General features: G+C 46.1%; 1 protein-coding gene across 8 annotated transcripts in view; it reads left to right on the top strand.

The window, feature by feature from the left end:
- The window catches only part of LOC136620513 (class I histocompatibility antigen, F10 alpha chain-like), a 77741-nt gene that overhangs the window by 53436 nt on the left and 4169 nt on the right, over positions 1 to 20136 (top strand). For 3 of the 8 annotated variants that reach the window (XM_066595332.1, XM_066595331.1, XM_066595333.1), the window contains exons 4-6: positions 6952 to 7224; positions 15704 to 15793; positions 18262 to 18291. In XM_066595332.1, the coding sequence (XP_066451429.1) occupies positions 6952 to 7224; positions 15704 to 15793; positions 18262 to 18291 (393 nt within the window). Of the gene's footprint in view, positions 1 to 6951; positions 7225 to 15703; positions 15794 to 18261; positions 18294 to 20136 lie in introns of all 8 variants that reach the window. The other 5 variants (XM_066595336.1, XM_066595338.1, XM_066595337.1 and 2 more) reach the window with 4 other exon arrangements.

Raw genomic sequence — 20136 nt, 5'->3', positions numbered from 1 at the left:
CTCCGCTGCGACTGATCGCTGCTTCTCTGAAGTGATACAAGGCGGTTTTGAGCTAAAAACTCCTCATATCCGAGGGGAAATCACATGTTGGTGAATGTGATATCGGGCCACACAGGATTCACTGCCCGATATCGCACCCGTGTAAAATGTCAGAAACCCAACAGACCCCATTATAGTCAGCGGGGTCCATTTAGTGCTGGTGAGTTCTATCATATGACGGTTTCGTTCGGCTACTGAATTGCATTTTTCTTTTCTCATGATGGGGATGTGAACAACCTTTTTTCTACATATGTTGTTTTATCCCCCCAATAGTCACATTAAATGTGGAAAAACCCTCCCGAAAATTGCACTTTAATAATGGACACAGAAGATTTGGGTACAGCTGCTGCCACTAGGAGGCGACACTAAGCAAATAAAAAGTTAGTCCCTCCTACCAGCTACATCCCTCTTGCAGGCACTGAGCTACATCAGTTTGAGCTTAGTATTCGTAGGAGGCCGACCTCCTGATCTGCGGATCTTCTGTCTTTTTCTTATTTTAGTTTATTTTAGGAAGGGGAAGAAGGAAAAGAAGGTCTTGAGGAGGAGGAGGAAAGCTTTGAAAGGAGAAGAATGCTGGACCGAGAGCCACAGGGTGTGGAGCTTAAGCAAGCCATGCTCAGGCCGAGAGTAGTCGGCTCTTTGGTTTAAGATGAGTTGAGTAGAATGAAGAGGTCAAGCACTGGAGGCCAGAGCGGAGAGAGTCTTTTTCACCTGCGGCTGGAGAAAGCACAGACAGGGCAGACCCCACGGAACTAGGAGAAAAGCGGCCATGATCAAATGTGCCTGTGGTAGCGGAGTGAACTTGTGCCTCAGGATAGGAGCAGTAAAGGAAGGACTGTTAGCTCAAGCTATATCTGAGAGGTTTGTGACTAAAAACTGCATTCGTAAAGTTGAAACGGTTATGTTGCTATGAAGATGCCCAGTAAACTGTGTGCCTTCGGTTTACTTTAACAACCCTTGTTTGGACTCTTTATATCATCATTTGCGACCAGAATGATGCATCAAGGAAAGGTGCTGGCGTCACATGAACATTTGTATTGCAGCGCTGATCGCTGCCATTATCCCTTTTGCCACTGTGCGCAGCCAGGCTAGGAGGCGTCTGGGTGCTCCGGGGAGGGATGGCAGAGCCATCAGTGACAACTATCTTTATTTTTCACTCGCTGTCTCCCCCCTCCCACGAAGGTCTGCGCTCGATTGCCACATATTTAGGCCACAACAGGGGCTGGCCCTTTGGTTGATGCGGCAAGGGGGCGAAACTTCCCTTGCTATGTGAGTTCGGTCTTTAAACAAGACTTGGCTCATCACAGCGCCCACTTAAAACCACACGCATATCGCGGCACTTCCTGGCTTCTGGTCAGTCTTCTCATGCCGGAACTAGTCATAAGACGATGGTCCGGTACTTCACACTTTCACCAGCTTCAGTAGCCTTCATCAGAGTGATGGTAGCTCCACGGGGTTCAGCAGGATTCTCATTTTGTTTACACCTCTCATCACCAGCAACCATCATTTCAATGATCACTGGCCTAAACCGGGTAACCTCTACCCTAAAGGGCATTATTCTTATTTGAGAGGAGCTATACAGAGCTGGACCATCAGATGAGCCCAGTGCCCGGCGGGCAGATGTCCCTGTACACCATAATTGCCCTGGGCTACCACACATAGACTATACCCTTACTACTACTAGTAGGAATAATAGTGTCACAGCCAGTATATGCCTACCAGCAATGCCCTGTTATGGCATCAAGCAGCCACATTACTCCCTTCCATAGGAGAAGTAACTGAATTACAGTGAGACTCCAGATCCTCCATGACTATACAATTAAACGTCAGGGGACAAGTAGTTACCAGCTGGTCATGACAATCATCCTCGATCTCATTACCCTCTTTTACAGGAGGAGTATTCAGCATGATTGGTCAATGATGACCACCGTCATTCATCACATTTCCCCCAACCGTAGGAGGAGTAATAGTAAGCTGTGTGACTATTTCAGTATCGCACAGGGCCAGTCAATCATAACAAGCATCCTCTATCTCATGACCCCATACTATGGGAGGAGTAATGGTCGGACTACGGGTCTGGATTTTGCATGATTCAATGATGACTACTGTCATTCTCCACTTGACTCCCTTCCATAGGAGGAGTAACAGTAAGATGTCTGACTCTCCGTCTCTGTATCGCACAGGTTCAGTCAGTAGTGACAACCATTTTCATTACCCCCTTTTACGGGAGGAGTAATGGTAGGACTGTGGGTCTCCGTGTTCTGCATGATTACTGGATGAGGTCTACTAGCATCCACCATATTACTTTCTTCTATAGGAGGAGTAATAGTAAGCTGTGCGACTCTTCCTCATATCGTGGGTCTGGTCACTCATGAACGTTATCCTCTATACTATTACCCTCTCTTATACGAGGACTAATACTAGGACTGTGAGTCTCAGGTCCCCCATAACTACTCATTCATGACTGCCATCTTCCACCACATTACCCCCTTCCATAGGAGGAGTAATTTTAGTGACGGCTGACTCTGTGTCTCTCCTGCCTCGGTCTGGCACATATCCAGTCTTTAACAACAACTGTACTCTATCTCATTACACTCTTCTGAAGGAGGAGTAATGGTAAGGTGAGGGGTCTCAGTTCCCTATTGGCCATGGCTATGAAGTTCATCCTTACACATCCGTTGTATGGGGAGAGCGATGGTAGTTCTAGAAGACATTGTATACCTCATGACTACCCAATGTCACAACCATCATCCGCCTCATTGCCCCTAATTAGATGGGGTCAATTTCTTACTGCATTAATCCTATGACTCTCATGATTATATCATCATGAAGATGGAACAATACCTCTGCAGCGCCACCTATTGGATAGCGGGATTCTTTCAAATCAATGTCAGACCCTTTAAACAAGTCTTTAAAACAATGATTGGGAATTGAAAGCCAAGCCAGAAATTCCTAAATGTGCAGCTGTTTTTTGCCCCTCATCCGTGTGCGGTAGGTTCCTGACTTGGGTCGAAAGGGTATCATCTCTACATAATAATGTACAGGTAGTCCAGGTGCTCCTCATCACCTACTATAGTCAGGGGTATTACAGAACTCATGGGGCCCCATTACAGAACGGTACTGGTGTAGAGCCCCTAGGTGTGTGGAGACACCTAGGAGGTGAGTGAGAAGGCTTAAAGGCCATACATGCTCCTCTGGGAAATATATGCAAATAAGAAAGATGGAACAGTAGGTGGCGCTGTACAGATATTCACACAACTAGAGTCCCTCCTTTAGGAGAGAGGATATCCCTCCAGATATACAATCATGACAAACAGCGGCTATCACATTATTCCTCTATGGCGGTGCTGTACAATGCCGTCTCAATCATATATGATTACAGCAGATGTCGGGTCCCCTCACTAAGTATTCACTGGGGCAAAGTTATAGAATGTCGGCCATCATGAGCATAACTGCCCGGTTATCGGCTGCCATCTAATCATCTTTAAGAATAAGATGCCTAAAGGCTCATGCCCACAACCGTGTTTTCACCGTGAATTACACATGCTTTGCACGCATGATACGTGGTGAATGGAGGCAATGAAAGTCATTGGACCCTCATTGCTCCATGTACACCGGCGTGTGGGCACTGCATATCAATACACAAGAGAAGTAAATAGCAGCATGCCCTATTATCTGCGTATCGATACATTGTCCATACACAATACATTGTGTACAGGCAGCATTTCCATACGGATGTTCAGAGCGGGAAATTAAAAAAAAATTAAAAATCATTCTGCAGATGTCTGTGACGTGTGATTTGTGGGCATGCGCAGTGCCATACTAGGCCCGTACCTGTCTCTGCCAGCAGAGTGTATGGACTGCGTATGTGTAAATCGCTGCAGCATGAGCCCTTATAGCTCTTCTGTCCCTTATGCATCGCAGTGTGAGGCGGCCGCTCTTCTCCCTCCTCCTGAGGGGCACCTTGGTATTTTATAGAAGCTACTGAGGAGCAGACCTACAAATAGTGGGGAGGAAGATATTTAGGAGCAGAGGAGGTGTAACAGAGGGTCTGCTGGAGGCAGATGATGTCCGGCTCGGTTGTGAGATATTGTATGACGGCCTTTCTTCTTTTGAATGGAGGGGTTAAACCCTATAACGTTATGAGATAGTATTATGACTATTATAGAATGAGGGGGGAGTAAACCTAATTATTATAAGAGGGGAACGGAGACCATCAGAGCTCTGGGCTATAATATCCCTATGTGTGGGAACATAGTCAGACATGACAGAAGGTCATGTTGGGGGTCTCATTCTTTTCCCTACGGCAGGTGGTCAAGGCTGTCTGTCGTTCTTTATTTTGGGCGTCTGTCCAGCGCCGGAGTCTTGCCAGGAACTCCTTCCCACTGGAAGTGGTCTGGCGGTACTCTGGGACCCCTCTATTTAACCGACACTCTGAGGTAACTGTGGCATACAATCCCTCAGGTAGTTGTTGGCATATGGCCATCTGTTCCGTCATACACAATCGGATACATCTCTTGTTGCCTAGGCTTAGGAGCCCTGCAAACAAAACATGTCTCCCTGTGTTCTGGATTCTGTTGTCCGCAGCGAGGACAGTCCCAATAGGGCTTCCTTTCTGAGGTACAACTCTGATAGTCAGGGAGCGCATTTCCAGAGGCAGGCAGAACCGGATACATCCTGGCTGGATTGGGCACCGGGGGTGCATACACGAATATGCCATCATCCCTCGGTTCGCAATTCCAGCGTTCTACATTTACCTTTTTACTATATTTTATTATCGCTTCTATTCCTTTTTCTAGACCCGCATCTCTGATATCTTTCATATGCTTTTTCCCGTACTGTTGCCAGAACTCATAGTTAAAGGTTCCCGCCTTCCTAAGTCCTATCTGTTTATATACTTTATAAGCTTGCCTACAAATGTCCTTCCCTTCCCCTTCTCTTATTATCTCGATGGGTGTCAGGAAAGTCTCAGACTGTTTGGACCCCATTCTGACTATGGACTTACCTCTTGATTTACCACTATCACACAGTATTGAGGATGCACACAGCTTCCTCTGGGTAAATCTGGCGGTCACACAGACCTTTTAGTCCCTTCTGCCAAGTCCGCAACTGGCAGGACACTTATTAGTACTATGGACTTGTTCCCTGTTTTTACCTCAATCACACAGTATAAGGATGCACACAGCTTCCTTCGGGTAAATCAGGCGGTCACACAGACCTTCTAGTCCCTTCTGCCAAGTCCGCAACTGGCAGGACACTTATTGGTCACACAGACCTTCTTACGGGGATAGGGGGGACCACGGCTTGCCTTGCTGGGCGGCTTTAGTAACCTTATAACAAATTACAGCTAACATTATGAGTCCGGCAGTTAAAGCAAGAATAAAAGCAATAATTTCTATAGCAGACAGCATGGCAATCTTATCTCATGGGTTCTTCCGTCTAACACGGTCACTAAGAACACAAAATTACAGGCAGAAGCATCCTATATAACATGCAGCGACTAACCTCCTGTCAACACGGGACTGAAGTCAGGGGAGACCGGAGCTGGAAAATGGCAACTCAAGGGCTTACCTTACACCGGTGTTTTAAGTTCTGGGGTCCCACAACCTCTAGTCCAGTCGGTCGGCAGGCGGGGTCGTCAGGTATCGGCTGCAGGTAAGGATTTGGCTTCTGCTCCACGTTGGGCGCCAAGTAATGTTGGGGGTCTCAAGGGGACCCTTCAGCTGATGCTGTCTGCTTCCCAATTAGTCTGGACATGCGAGTACTCAGAGGATTCAATGGACAACCACACCATATGTAGTAAACCGAATGAAATGCCTAGTTTATTATAAGAAGCTCAGAGTTTATATAGGAATTTGCTCATGCAGGATATGATAAGTAACATCTCAGTACATTGTCAAGGTCAGTGGAACATTTGTAAAAGAACAACTCATTATTAATGTGTCCTTTAACAAGTTACAAAGACGTACATCCACATACTGTGATTAAAACTTATTTGGGCGCATAACCTTGAATGTCTTCCCAGGACGGGATGCAGATTACAAAGCATAATTATTCTGTGAAATACAACTTATTTTTCTCTATTAAAACATAAACCAGAATTAACCCCTCACATTTATTATGTAGTACAGTATTGGGTTAGTAGGCCAAGGTAGTCCGAACTGAGCGTGCCTCTAGATAAATATGAAGGGCGCACCCGGTGTCTGGAGGGGGGAGAGCAGCACGTTTCTCTGCCCCCATATCGGTGCATTATACAAATGTATGATGTAGAAACTAGGAAACCCAATAGTCTACTGGGGTAAGGGGCTAACTCACCTCTTGTTCTAGGAGGGCGGGGACATACTGTAAGTACTGTGTCCCCTTACTGATAATGACATCAGATACTTAGAGGCCTGTAACTAGTCCAAATCTAGTGTGTTATATATCTCTGTGAGATCCATATGACTAATTATGATAAGTGTAACATTAAGTCCATCAGTCTAATAGGCACTGAATATATTAACAAACACAATCACAGGAAGCGGCCATATAATTACCAATGTACTAATACAAGAGGGCAGGTAGAAGCACCACATCCCTCAACATGCAGACAGCCAGACTGCTATATGGAGGGGCCACCGCACAGGTGAAGGTACTGGTGAACAACCACACACCCCTCCTTATACTGAGGGGGGCGCTGCTGAGTACTATACCTGCACACAGATATGGCATACACAGGTCTGGTGCACTACACGTACTATGTGGCCTGACACAAGAAAGAGTCCCCAGAATGTAAGTGACTCACTACCGCCCCCATGCATGTTATTCATATGCCCAGTTACTGGAGGGTCGGCTCTCGTTCTTACTGAGCGAAGATGTTTAGATGCGTCGTCTTAATTCTTGTCATTTCATATTCTTCACTTTGCTTCTCAGTTCAGCCAACGGTGAAGGTATCCGTTCAGCATAAAGATGGCACCTTGATGCTTCACTGTCATGTGTTCGGATTCCATTCCAGACATGTGGTTTTGAAGTGGATGAAGAACGGGGTGGATTACGTTCCCACATATGAGACCACACATGTCCTCCCCAATCCTGACGGCACCTATCAGATCAGGGTCAGTGCGGACGTGATGCCCGGCGAGGACGACAGTTACTCCTGTTATGTGGATCACAGCAGCCTGGGGGCGCCGCTGAACATTGTGTGGGGTGAGTTGTATCCTTACTGGCTGGATGATAGAAGACTATGGAATATGTCATGACTGGTGATCACTACTGTGATATATAATTATATGATCTATTGATCGATCACCGGCATCTCATTAAAGGGAACCTGTCACCTCTGAACAGCGCCATAAACTAAGTTATGATGCTGTTTGAGGAGGTAATGGCGGAGCCAGGGGATGTAATCTTTTTATAATTACCCGCTCCCCTCTTCCCGCTCCGTCCCCCCAGTGAAGGCCACATACAGTCCGAAACTCTGACTCTTTTCAGAGCACCGTGCACATGTTGTCCTATAGAAGTCCATGGAAGAGCACACAGCAGTCTGAAAAGAGTCAGATTCTCAGCCCACGGGTGGATTTCACCGAGGTGGTAACATCAGAACAAATTACCCACTGGAGGCGAAATCTACAACAGACTCCAAGGTTCGCTCTGTCCCTTGGTCACATGGCCAGAAGAATGCATCACTTCCTGCTATTCGCCCCGTGGGTCACCCTCCGTCTCGCCCCGGCTGCTTTGTGACATAGCAGTCGTATTGCCGCACATGTCATCTGCATCTGTTGTGGCTGTTTTGACCATTAGTAAGGATGTTTCTAGAGCAGCACTGATGGTTACGGTACCAGCAGCAGTGTCTAATGACATGTGGGGGATAGGACTGGTGTTGGGGGAGAAGGACCTGCGAGGAGACAATGCAGCGGTCCGTCCTCCCAATTAATGGGAAACAGGTAAAGAGTTCCACTACTGATCCCTTCCCTATTTTAGGGGTCCGATAATCCCCTGAGTTCTAGACATAAAGTTGTGACATTTTACCCTGATTGTGATATCATTGCAGAAAGTTATCTTATGTTAACCCATTTAACCCCTTGAGTGGCGGGTTTCCTACCACCCTGTCGTGCCCACCAGGGCAGGTTTTTTAAAATGGTCTAATCATTGAATTTCAACTAATTTTGCAGTTGTGTCTCAAGAGCCATAACTTTTTCATTTTTCCATTGACATGGCCATATAAGGGCTTATTTTTTGCGGGACAAGTTGTGATTTTTTTTAAACAGGGGGGAGGAAAAAAAGAAATGGGGAAAAAAGAAAAAAAGGGGCCATGTCATTAAGGGGTTAAATAATGTATTAACTTCCTTCTCTGGGTCATTACGACGCATGGATACCACATGTGTGATTGTATTTTTGATTTTTTACAAAGTAAAGGGAGACAAGTGTTTTTATTATTTTTTTTTAATAATTTTTAACCTTTTTAAAAAAAATTTTTTTTTTTGTCCCTTTAGGGGACTTCCACAGGGACCCATCAGGACCCCTGATCACATTCCAGGGGTCCGATGGTGACAGCCCTTTACATGCTGCAGTGACAGCCCTTTACATGCTGCAGTCACATAGACTGCAGCATGTAAAGGGTTAACACAGCAGAGATCGGAGGTTTTCTCTGATCTCTGCTGTAAGAGCAGGTACCTAGCTGTCCTCTCACAGCCAAGCACCAAGCTCTCCCTGCCACAGAGACCATCGGCTTGCTTCTGACAAGCCGATGGTCTCTATGGCAACCTGTAAACAAAGCAGGAGATTGCCGATATGCCGGCAATATCTTCTGCTGGTTTTTCAAAGCCCTTGCACTACTCTGTGTGGGTCTGTGCAGGCAGAGCACACTGTCACTGCTTGTGGCATTGTGCTCTGCAGCTCCCATAGTGATACATAGCCCGGAAATCTTCCGGGCTATGTCACTATGAGCAGTGGAGCTCGTCCCGGAAAATTTCCGGGCGTGCCACTCAAGGGGTTAAGGCCCATTTAAACACAACAATTATCGCTCAAAATTCGCTCAAAAGCCATCTTTTGAGCAATAATCGTTGTGTGTAAATGTGCCCATCTTTCCCTGTTCGGCCGAACGATGGAATTCAGTTCTGCCTGAAAACCATCCTTCAGCAGAGCAGCTGATAAGACGGACTGCACACTGTGCTCTGCCTGGGAGAGCTGATAACAGCTGATTGCTTTGTCTCATCTGTTCTCAGCTGTCAGCCCTGACGCAGAACAAAGCAAAAGTAATCAGGGAACAGCGGGTGGTCTGTTTCCTGATTACAGCTCCCAGGGGCTCACACACTGCTACTTGATACTAATGGGGATTAGTACCATATAGTAGTTTATGCAAAATGATCGCTCAAAAGACATCTTTTTTTTTTTTTAATAATTGAATTTTTATTGACATTTTTTCAAAATAAACAACATTTTACAGTTTTAAGGAGGCACCTTAATAGGTGAGTAGTAATCATAGCTGAATTGAGGTTCAAACATGAACATAAACAAAAACATATATTATTATAAGGACATAGCAACACAAAAAAAACCACAACAACGGAGGTTCATTTCCATGTTTAAGGGGATGATTGTTTTAGGGTTCTATTAACCAGTCATTACGTTCTAGAGTGAGTTCGGGGTTTGAGAGCTGTGTTTAGGATAGGGCCTCCTTTTCATTTATTGCTTGATTCCCATCCTCTCTATGAGGGGGTTCTTGGTTGTGTAGTCTAGCCAAGTTGCCCAAAAGGATGTACGGGGGTGTTGGGAGACAAATCTACGCGAGTAGGCTTCCTCTAGGTGGAAGGTGAGTTCCACCGAATTTCTAACCTCTGATATAGAGGGAGCTTCTTTTGATTTCCAATGTTTAGCTATTGCTAGGCGTGCCGCTAGGATAATGTGTGAGGTGATAGCTGAATAGAAAGGGGATCATTTATCTGTTTTTAAGAAGCAGAGAGCCAGGATAGGGTCCGGGGGGACGTGCTGGTTTGTAACGGAGTGTATTAAATTAAATACTAGGTTCCAAAAGGACCGAATGGTGGGGCATAGCCACCACATGTGAAAGTATGTACCTTTTGCACCGCACTCTCTCCAGCAAGCCTCCGAGGTTGAAGGGTTCATTCTGGCTATTCTTGCCGGGGTGAGATACCAGCAGAGAAATATCTTCTGGGAGGATTCCCAGTGAGAGATGCCATGTGAGATCTTTTTGGTCCATGAAAGCGCCCGGCTCCACTCCTCCAGACTAAAGGTTTGTTTGAAGTCAAGCTCCCATAGAGTCATGTGGGTTGATTTAGTTTGGGCGATCAGGGAGAATGAAGATTCATAAAAGGTGGATATGCCTCCCGAGACCTCTGTTGATAGTGAAAAGAATGTGAAGGCTGCTTTGGAGAATATGGGCTTGTGGACATCTATGGATTGTAATGCATACCTTAGTCTTAGGTGCGAAAAACCTAGTTTATTGGGGAGTTTATGTATCCTACCTATTGTGGGGAAGTCCATAATGGACCCTTCCTTGTAAAGGTCTCCAATCTTTTTAACTCCGAATTTCTCCCAGGTCCCGTATTCAAAATCCGGGAGGGTGGAAGATAGAAATCTCAGTGGAAGGAGTGAGGCCGGCACCTTTTCCGAGGTTGAGGAAACTAATTGTTTCCATATCTGGACTGACGCTTGAATGCTTGGTAGGGGATGGAGCGGGAGGGGGTAGCTCCTAGAAGGGAGATCAGGGGGGCTCCCAGAGTTGCTGCTTCTATGTTTACCCATTTCTTGGGGGATGCAGGGATCCACCAATGTTTAATTTGATCCAGTGTAGCTGCGGCGAAGTATCTCTTAATGTCAGGGGCTTGCATACCTCCTAGCTCATATGGTTTTGCCAGAGTTGAGAATTTAATTCTGGCGTGTGCTCCTCCCCAGATAAATTGGTTGATGAGAGCTTGAAGTTTTGATAGGAAGTGGGTGGGGATCGGGATAGTAACCGTTCTGAAAACGTATAATATACTCGGGAGAATCATCATTTTAGCCGCAGCTATTCTGCCAGCCCATGAGATGAAGGGTTTGCGAAATTTACTTAAAATGCTCGGGATGCGATGTAGGAGTGGTGTGTAATTTTGGGAGAAGGTTAAGGAGCTAGGGTATGTTATATTGATACCTAAATATGGCAGGGAGCCCTTACACCGGGGAAAGGGAAAGGATTCTGAGATAGACTGCGTAGTCTTAGCGTCCAAGCCTAGGTTTAACATTTGAGATTTGGTGTCGTTGATCTTATAATATGAGATTTTGCCAAATTTGGTTAGAGCAGTTTGGGCTTGTCTCAGGGAGGCTACAGGATTTGTGATGGCAAAGATAATGTCGTCCGCATATAATCCAATTTTGTGTTCCTGTAAGGCTATTTTGATACCCTGGATATTTTGGTTAGCTGTGACCGTTTCCGCTAATGGTTCCATGATCAGGGCGAATATTAGGGGCGACAAGGGACACCCTTGCCTAGTGCCGTTGGAAATAGGAAATGGGGAGGAGAGGCATCCTGAAGAGAGGACCCTTGCGGTCGGTGCCGAGTACAGAGACAAGATGGCAGACTTGATGGGTCCCGAAAGACCGAACTTTCCCAGGGTGGCTTCCAGGAATCCCCAATGTATGCGATCGAACGCTTTCTCAGCGTCTAGCGCCAAGAGCAGGGCTGGGGTTCTGTTCCTTTCTGCCACCCTGACAAGATTCAGGAATCGTCGGGGGCCTGTCTTTGGGGGACGAATCCAACCTGGTCTGTTGCCACCAGAAGGGGGAGGATCGAGAGAAGTCTTATGCTGAGAAGTTTTGCGTATATTTTAACATCTGTGCTCAGGAGGGAAATGGGGCGAAAGTTAAAAAGACATCTTTTGAGCGATCATCTTTGCGTGTAAATGGGGCTGTTCTCTTATCTGAACACAACAAAGTCCATTGTAAAGTAATTCAAAGTCGCATTAAGAGTGAAGCTAAAGAAAGACCCGTCTGTATGTATATCCCAATGAATCTGTTCTTGTTGAGCGTGGCCTCGGGCGTTATTGACTCAGGATCTAGTAAACTAGTCAGAGTTTAAAGGCCCATTTAGATACAATGATATCGCTCAAAAGCCATCTTTTGAACATTAACCCTTTCCAATCCACTGTCTGACCTCTGAAGACATTATGATTTAAGGCTGTACATCCGTCGGGGTTCTCTTACTGTATATTGCCAGCCTCTCTGCTGTCGGAGCCTATCCAACGTGTCACCTCATGCAGTGCTGGCTTTAGCCAGCAGATAGCGCCGTTGTATAACGGCAGAAAAAGAGTAAGCCCCCTAGGAAAACCAGGATACGAATTGGATTGGAAAGCGTTAATCGTTGCATCTAAACGCACACTGTTCGTGCACTATTCGTTCATCATTCATTTTTAGCAAGCTAGAAATTAGAAATGAGCCTTATCAGTGATTTTCTCAGCGGGGGGCACTGATAGCATTCTTTCAGCAGGTATCCTGCTAGGACTTCCCAGCGGGATACTAACTGAAAGCTCTTGAGAACAAAGGAGCTGTCAGCGCTCCTACTGTTTCTCAGAGCTAGCAGCTCAGCGGGACACTGCTGGTAACTGTGACTACATAGCAGCTGTTTGCATATACAAAACAGCTGTTTTGTTCTCGGCATTAACAGCAGTGTCCCGCTCCGCCTGCATAACTCTTTTAGTAGCTAATTAACTACTTAAGGGCGCCCACCCACTGGCGATTTTTTTTTCTTTGCGTTTTGCGTTTTTTCTCAAGAGCAATTAGAATTGAATGTACTCCTGTCCACTGGCGTTTTTTTTTGCGTTGCGTTGCGTTTTTTAACATAGGAACTGTCAGTTGCATATGTGTCCTTATTTTTCTCCTAATGCACCCATGAAAGTCAATGGAAATTAATGGAAAAGCCGCGAAAACGCCGCGAAAAACGCTGTGTTTTTCACGCACGAAAATCGCAAACACCAGTGGGTGGGCGCCCTTAGAGTTGTGCAAAGATGATTGCTCAAAACTGTCACTCAAACTATAGTTTGAGCGATCATCTTTCAGTCTAAATGCACCTTAGCTCCTTACACCCCATGAGATACATGTACAGGAGGGTTCAGAAAATACCTGCGAAATCACTGTTTTTGGTAGAAGTGATATTTTTACATAGCAAGTAAGTGTGGCAGAGTAAGGGCCCCTACACACTTGTGTTTTGTTAGCGCTGCGTTAACGCAAATGTCAATGGGACTTTCTAATGTTAACAATGCATCGCACAAAAATCGCAAAGCACAAATTTGCGATGCGTCTTTAATAGAGATGAGCGAGCGTACTCGTTTCGAGTAATTACTCGATTGAGCACCGCGATTTTCGACTACTTCAGTACTCGGGTGCAAAGATTCGGGGGGCGCCGGGGGGAGGTGTGATGGAGCGGGGGGTAGCAGCGGGGAACAGGGGGCAGGCCTCTCTCCTTCTCCCCCCCACTCCCCGCTGCAACCCCCCACTCACACACGGGGCCCCCCAAATCTTTGCGCCCGAGTACGGAAGTACTCGAAAATCGCGGTACTCGGGCGAAAAAGGGGCGTGGCCGAGTAGGCTCGCTCATCTCTAGTCTTTTACATTAGAAAGTATTGTGGACCCGCTCCTGGTTTGGGCAAACAAAAAACTGAACATGAAAACTGCCGTGTGAAAGTGCCCTTAGGAGGCGGCGCTCATTCTGAGTAACTGAATTACTCATTAAAAGGGGAGTTTTCAAAAATAATAGCAGTGAGGGGTTAAATTGGTGAAGTCATTAAATCTGTGGAATACCAGGGGTTAATGTTGGCCCTTATTTAAGGTAGGAGGGCGGCAAATGTTGTACATGTTGGTTATAGTGAGTTTCCTTCTGACATTCTGGTGAACATGAGGCGTTCCAGACGTTGTTCTGATGAAGGACGGACTTTGATTAAGAAGTTGATTGGAGAAGAAAACCATCCAGAGAAGAGCAGCAGATTACAGGCTGCTCCGCTAAGATGGTCTCAAATACCTGGAAGTGAACCCAAACCTGAAGGACGAGGAAGGAAGCGGGAACTACTGTTCATATGGATCGAAGAATAGCCGGGATGGCAAAGACTCAGCCGATGATCACCTCCAGAAAGATCACAGAAGATCTGAACTTCCCAGTGACTACGGCTACAATCAGAAGACAAATAAGTGAAGACAAGTTACCACCAAGAACTCCCCGCAGAGCCCCTGTGTCGAAAAAAAAAAACATCCTGAAGAGGTTAAAATATGCAAAGGAACACAGACTGGTCTAAAGAGAAATGGGGCTACATCGTGTGGACTGATGAAAGTTACATTGTCCTCTTTGGGTCTGGTGGCCGCAGACATTATGTCAGATGACCCCCGGCACTGAATTGATGCCACAGTACACTGTGAAGACAGTAAAGCATGGTGGTACAAGAATCATGATATGTGGATGTTTGTCATACCGCGGTGTTGGGCCTATTTATCACATACGAGGGATCAAGGATCAGTTGGAATATATCAGAATACTTGAGAAGATCATGTTGCCCAATGCTGAAGAAGAAATACCCCTGACATGGGGGCTTCAACACCACAATGACCAAAACACAGCAGTAAGCGAACAACATCTTGGTTACAGACAACAGGCTTGCGGTCATGGAGTGGCCGGCCCGATCCCCTGACCAATCACATAGAGAACTTGTGGGGGACATCAAAAATGCAGTTTATGATGCAAAAAAAAAAAGAAGCAGAACTGTGGAATATAGTCCAATCATCCTGGACTAGAATACCTGTCCCACATCCCCAGTCATATTGACTCATCAGGTAGCTACCTTCCAATAGGTGGCGCTGTGGAGGGTTGTTTCATAACTCATTTACATAGGTTTCTCCCAGAAGGATTACATGGCCCATAAGACTCCATAGACCCTCATGGTGCTCTCTACAAGGAAAAACATTACCCCTTGGACTGACGGTCCACAGAATACACACTAAGGAGGACGTCTTTAAATGACGTCCTTTCAGTCATTGTGTCATTGCTATATAAACCCGATATGCAACTAGACTGTAGTTTGCTTGAAAAATAAGGTTGTAGCCTTCGAGATGTTGCCGGGATCCTTTTCTTGTTGTACATGTTACATCCACCATATCTACTTCTTGTCTGGAATGAAAGGATTGGAAAGAGGCCTACAACATCTGATATTACATTCTTATCGCAGACCAGGATTGGGGGGACTTATAGATCTCTGTGTCCCCCGGTGATGACCGTTCCTATTGTTACACATTATTACCGCCCCACACAGCATATAGCAGCGATGGATTTTTCTTCTCACTTTATGAAATATATCTATGTTCAGCCTTTGATTATCCTGCTGTCTACAATCGAGGTCCCATAACCCGGGGATTTCCATTGACGCTCTCCGGCCATCTTTCTTGATGGGATTATATGTCTGAGGTTTTGTGATTGCCTGCGTGGACCATAGGTGAGGTGTTCTGTCATCCGACAATTACAGTCATGTGAATGGGCCATAAGAGGGAGTTGTGTGAAGAGATATAAACCTAGATCCTGCACATGTATGTGATACTATTACACTACACGTATGTCGTTACTACAGCGGGGGAGACTCTCGTGTGCATCTCTGATACATGAAGCTCTCAGTATAATCCGCAGCTCATCGTTACCCTTCTGTTTTCTAACCAGGACCTCCGAGTCCCTGGGTGACACCGGTGGTCGCCGTTGTGGTGGTCGTCGCTCTTGTTGCTGCGCTTTTTGGAATTTTCCTATATAACAGTAAGTATCAGTATAGCGCTATATTCACACCGCCGGATACATGTGGTGCTGAAGAAAAACCGGGAGCAAAACCCTTTAGAAGCGAAAGGTGATCACGGATCCCTCACATTGTGCGCTATTCAAGGCTGTGGAGATGGATGAGAATACAACAAGCAGATGGATTTCATGTAGATCATCAGTCCGTGTGAAACATCAGCCTAGTGAATACCCTCATGGACTGTTATGGGGTTGAACATACAGTTATATGAATGGGCCCTTATGTTTTCTTGTGATGCGAGAGCGAGTGAAAAGACATGATTATGAAACCAATGATTTTCAATTGTTTCATACCCATTTTGCGATTTTCTTTTTTTGTCAACCCCTTGCAGCATAGAGAAAAACTCAACGATATTACTCAGTGCTTTCAATGGGGCCAGTAGCAGCAGCGCCAGCCCCATTGAAAACATAGGGAGTACATCGTAGACTTCTGCCACAACTGTGACAGCAATGGCAGAGGATTCCTTCATCCCCACAGCTGTGGCAGAAGTCTGTGATGCTATCCTATTGCTTTAAATGGGGTCGGCACTGCTGCAGCCCCATTGAAGGCAGTGGGTTGCAGGCAACCCCCGCAGCGATGATTTTCGAGGAAGGGCTTGAAATATAAGTCCTTCCCTGAAAATCATCCCTAGGTGTAAAAAATAAATTAATACATTTTACTCATCTAAAAGAGCCATCCAGCTTTTCTCTCCGGCCCTGGCAGTCATCTTCTGTCTTCTGGAGGCCAGGGTTTAAAAAAATCCCTGCCATCAGAAGGTTCTTGTCTCATTGGCTGAGCGCTCAGCCAATCACAGGCAGCGTACAGCCATTGAATAACAGCTGAGCGCTGCCTGTAATTGGTCACAGCACTCAGCCAATCACAGGCAGCGCTCAGCCGTTCATTGAATTCAATCCCCGGCCTCCAGAAGATGACTGCCGGGGCTGTACAGAATAGTCGGACGGCTCTTCTAGGTGAATACATTTTTTTTTAAACTTTTTTTTTACAGCTAAGGATGATTTTCAGGGAAAGGCCTATATTTCAAGCCCTTCCCTAAAAATAATCGCTGCGGGGGTTGCCTGCAACCCACTGCTTTTAATGTGGCCGCAGCAGTGCCGGCCCCATTGAAAGCAATGGGATATCATCTTGGACTTCTGCCACAGCTATGACAGCTGTGGCAGAGGATTCCTTCATCCCCGCGGTCTCACGCATCGCAAGAAAATATATCGCTAGTGGGTAGGCACCCTTAGTGTCAGTAATAATGCAGTGCTGCGGCTCTCCCATACAGGGTCATGTGTATATATGTAGTATATATATTGGGGCAGATTCACTATTGAAAATGTGCGACTATTTTGTGCAAATTGTGCTACAAAAAACAGTCTTGCATGCTTTGCATCACAATTATCACCTTTTAGACACTTTGGACCTCATCCAAAAAAGGAGCTTGGCTTTATGGCAAAGGGGTGTGGCCAAACTGCCATAAACTAATGTTCATTTAACATCTAATAAGAATCTCAGGATTCTCATTTACACGAGCGGACGAGGCGGTGACGTCATCAGCAGCCCGTTCACACTCAGGCAGTCTATTTAGACAGGTAATTATCGTTGGGAATCGTGGACTTCTCCTTCACTTATCATTCAGTGTTTTCTCATTCCTATGAAACATAATAAATGATCGGTGTTTAACCGCAACGAGAAGCCAACGAGCCGACGATGATTTTGTCAACTTGTTCACTTTTGTTTGAATGATTTTTGGAATGATGGTCATTCTGTCTAAACGCACCTTAAAGGGGTTCTATCAGTAAAGAAAAAAATTCTATACTTAGCCTAGCAGGGAGTGCCGTGCTATTACAGAGACTGCTCCTGCCCGCTGTCTCTGCAATAGATCAGCATTCCTTCAAAGATAGTGAGCGCTACATCAGAGGGACATGACCTTCACTGACCTGCAGGAAGAGGAATGCGAGGAATGCCCAGCTTCATAACAAGGAGAAGAGTATCCGGCTGGCTGGAGGTGAGGGGACCTCGGGGACTGGAGAAGATCAGTGAACAGAAGATGGCGTAAGGAGTCTGGCTGGGAAAGAAAACATAAGTATAGAATTTTTTTTAAATGACAAAACCCCTTTAAGCCAAAATAAGTGTTATAAGGTCAGACAAAGGAGTCTAAAGATGAGCCGGATTTCTCACCCATGAGCCACTATGATAAATCTGCCCCTCCTCAGACCCCGGTGCGCACATCAGGCTTAGTTTGTACTTCATTCCTCGGGATCAAGATAATCAACAAAATATCCTAAACGAATAAAAGCCCCATCTGTCCCCCAACATGATGGGGGGGGGGGGGGGTGACCGAACATTTTCATAAGAGTTGGCTGATTGTTCCCAGCATTCCCCTCTCATCTGTCACCAATTATAATGGACTCTTCAGGTTTCCTAATTTCATCTCCTCTTCTTATTTTAGGAAATAAAGCCGGCTACAGGACGGCCAGCAGTGAGTATTCTGTGTCTGCGGCTCCGCTGGGGGGTCTCACTATTGGTGATGATGACTGATGTGCTGTTAGTGGTGGAGTATGGAGGACAGTATATGATGTATATGAGAGCGGCTGTGACTGCGGCTCCGCTGGGGGTCTCACTATTGGTGATGATGACTGATGTGCTGTTAGTGATGGAGTATGGAGGACAGTATATGATGTATATGAGATCGGCTGTGACTGCGGCTCCCAAGTTGTGGAGACAGTGAAGGGTATTGTTGGCTTCCATTCACGTCTATGAGAGATACAGAAAGACATCGAACATCCATCCTGTTACTGTAATCTGATTCATCTCTGGTCGCGGCATACAGATGGGTATTTCCATATCAGCCAGGGCTGACTGAGATGACAATACCCCTTTAAGTGCAATTTGATAACAATCCTCAGTTAAAGGCCATTTTCTCTCGGCCAAGAAAATTGTGCGAGATTTGTGTGTTGCGAGACGCACAAATATGAGCCTCATTCTTTTGATTGGGGTTATACACATGAGTGTTTTTTGTTTTGTTTTTTCTCGCATCACGGTGTGAGGATGTGCTGCGATTGTTTTCCCATCTTGAGGCGTCCTATCACATCTCCCATTATTTTAATGGAGCGAATGGCAGATTCACGCCACATGTGCTGCCAGGTCTCCTCATTGAAAATAATAAGAGAAACTCCGCGATCCTCCACCACGGCTGTCAGCTGCTGCAGAAGATTGCTACTTCCCCAAATTGATGCGAGGCGGTTTTGACATAAAAACGCCTCCCATCTGCAGTGAACTTCCATGTTAGCGAGTGATTCACAGCTCGATATCGCACTCGCCCATGTGATATTAACCATATTGCTGCACCACGGACATCACTGTAGTATGGGAGCCGCCTCGGCAGATTTGTTGGGTAAAGTCACGGCCGGCCAGATATTTCCCCACCGAGGTCAGGAAAATACTGTGCATGAATGGCTTGTGTCCGCCAGATGGGGGGGGCTACTCTAAGTGTATTTCACACGGGTGACTGCGATATCAGGTCTTGAAACTCGATGCAATTTTTGTGTCAAATGCCTGGCATCACCGAGCCGCGTCAGAGGATCGGCAAGTGTTCCCAATTGTTTTCAATGGAACCCTCGCATCACACTCACATGCACTTCACACGCTAAGCACATATAACTTCACAGCGGAACGTCTCACCTTGCCGCCGGTCTCTGCTTGTATGTGTCCTGTGTGAGTTGGCAGGGAAATACTTACGTCCCACCACTCGGTCAATGTGGGTACACTTGGCTCAAGAACATATGCTTGTGGAGGAACCTGGACGCACCAATGGTAAGTATTTCCCACTGCTTTATTGAATCGTTGTGCCCAAAGAAACATAGAAAGACGCGTTTCTATCGAGTCTTGTTCACTGCTGATAAAAAGCGTCATCTCCTGCGCATTTACATACTAAAACCAATTAAATCCAGGCGTTCATTAACCCCTTATTGTGTTCAACCGAATCAATGCTGATTCCTTCCTCATAGATAAAGCAGCAGATCCATTAAAAGGGGGTTGTCCCGCGAAAGCAAGTGGGTCTATACACTTCTGTATGGCCATATTAATGCACTTTGTAATGTACATTGTGCATTAATTATGAGCCATACAGAAGTTATTCACTTACCTGCTCCGTTGCTAGCGTCCTCGTCTCCATGGTGCCGTCTAATTTTCAGCGTCTAATCGCCCGATTAGACGCGCTTGCGCAGTCCGGTCTTCTTCTTTTCTCAATGGGGCCGCTCGTGCCGGAGAGCGGCTCCTCGTAGCTCCGCCCCGTCACGTGCCGATTCCAGCCAATCAGGAGGCT

The sequence above is a fragment of the Eleutherodactylus coqui genome, chromosome 3, assembly GCF_035609145.1.
Source record: "Eleutherodactylus coqui strain aEleCoq1 chromosome 3, aEleCoq1.hap1, whole genome shotgun sequence".
Classification (NCBI taxonomy): domain Eukaryota; kingdom Metazoa; phylum Chordata; class Amphibia; order Anura; family Eleutherodactylidae; genus Eleutherodactylus; species Eleutherodactylus coqui.
Note: the sequence above shows the minus strand (reverse complement) of the source record. Positions and strands in the feature narration are given on the sequence as shown.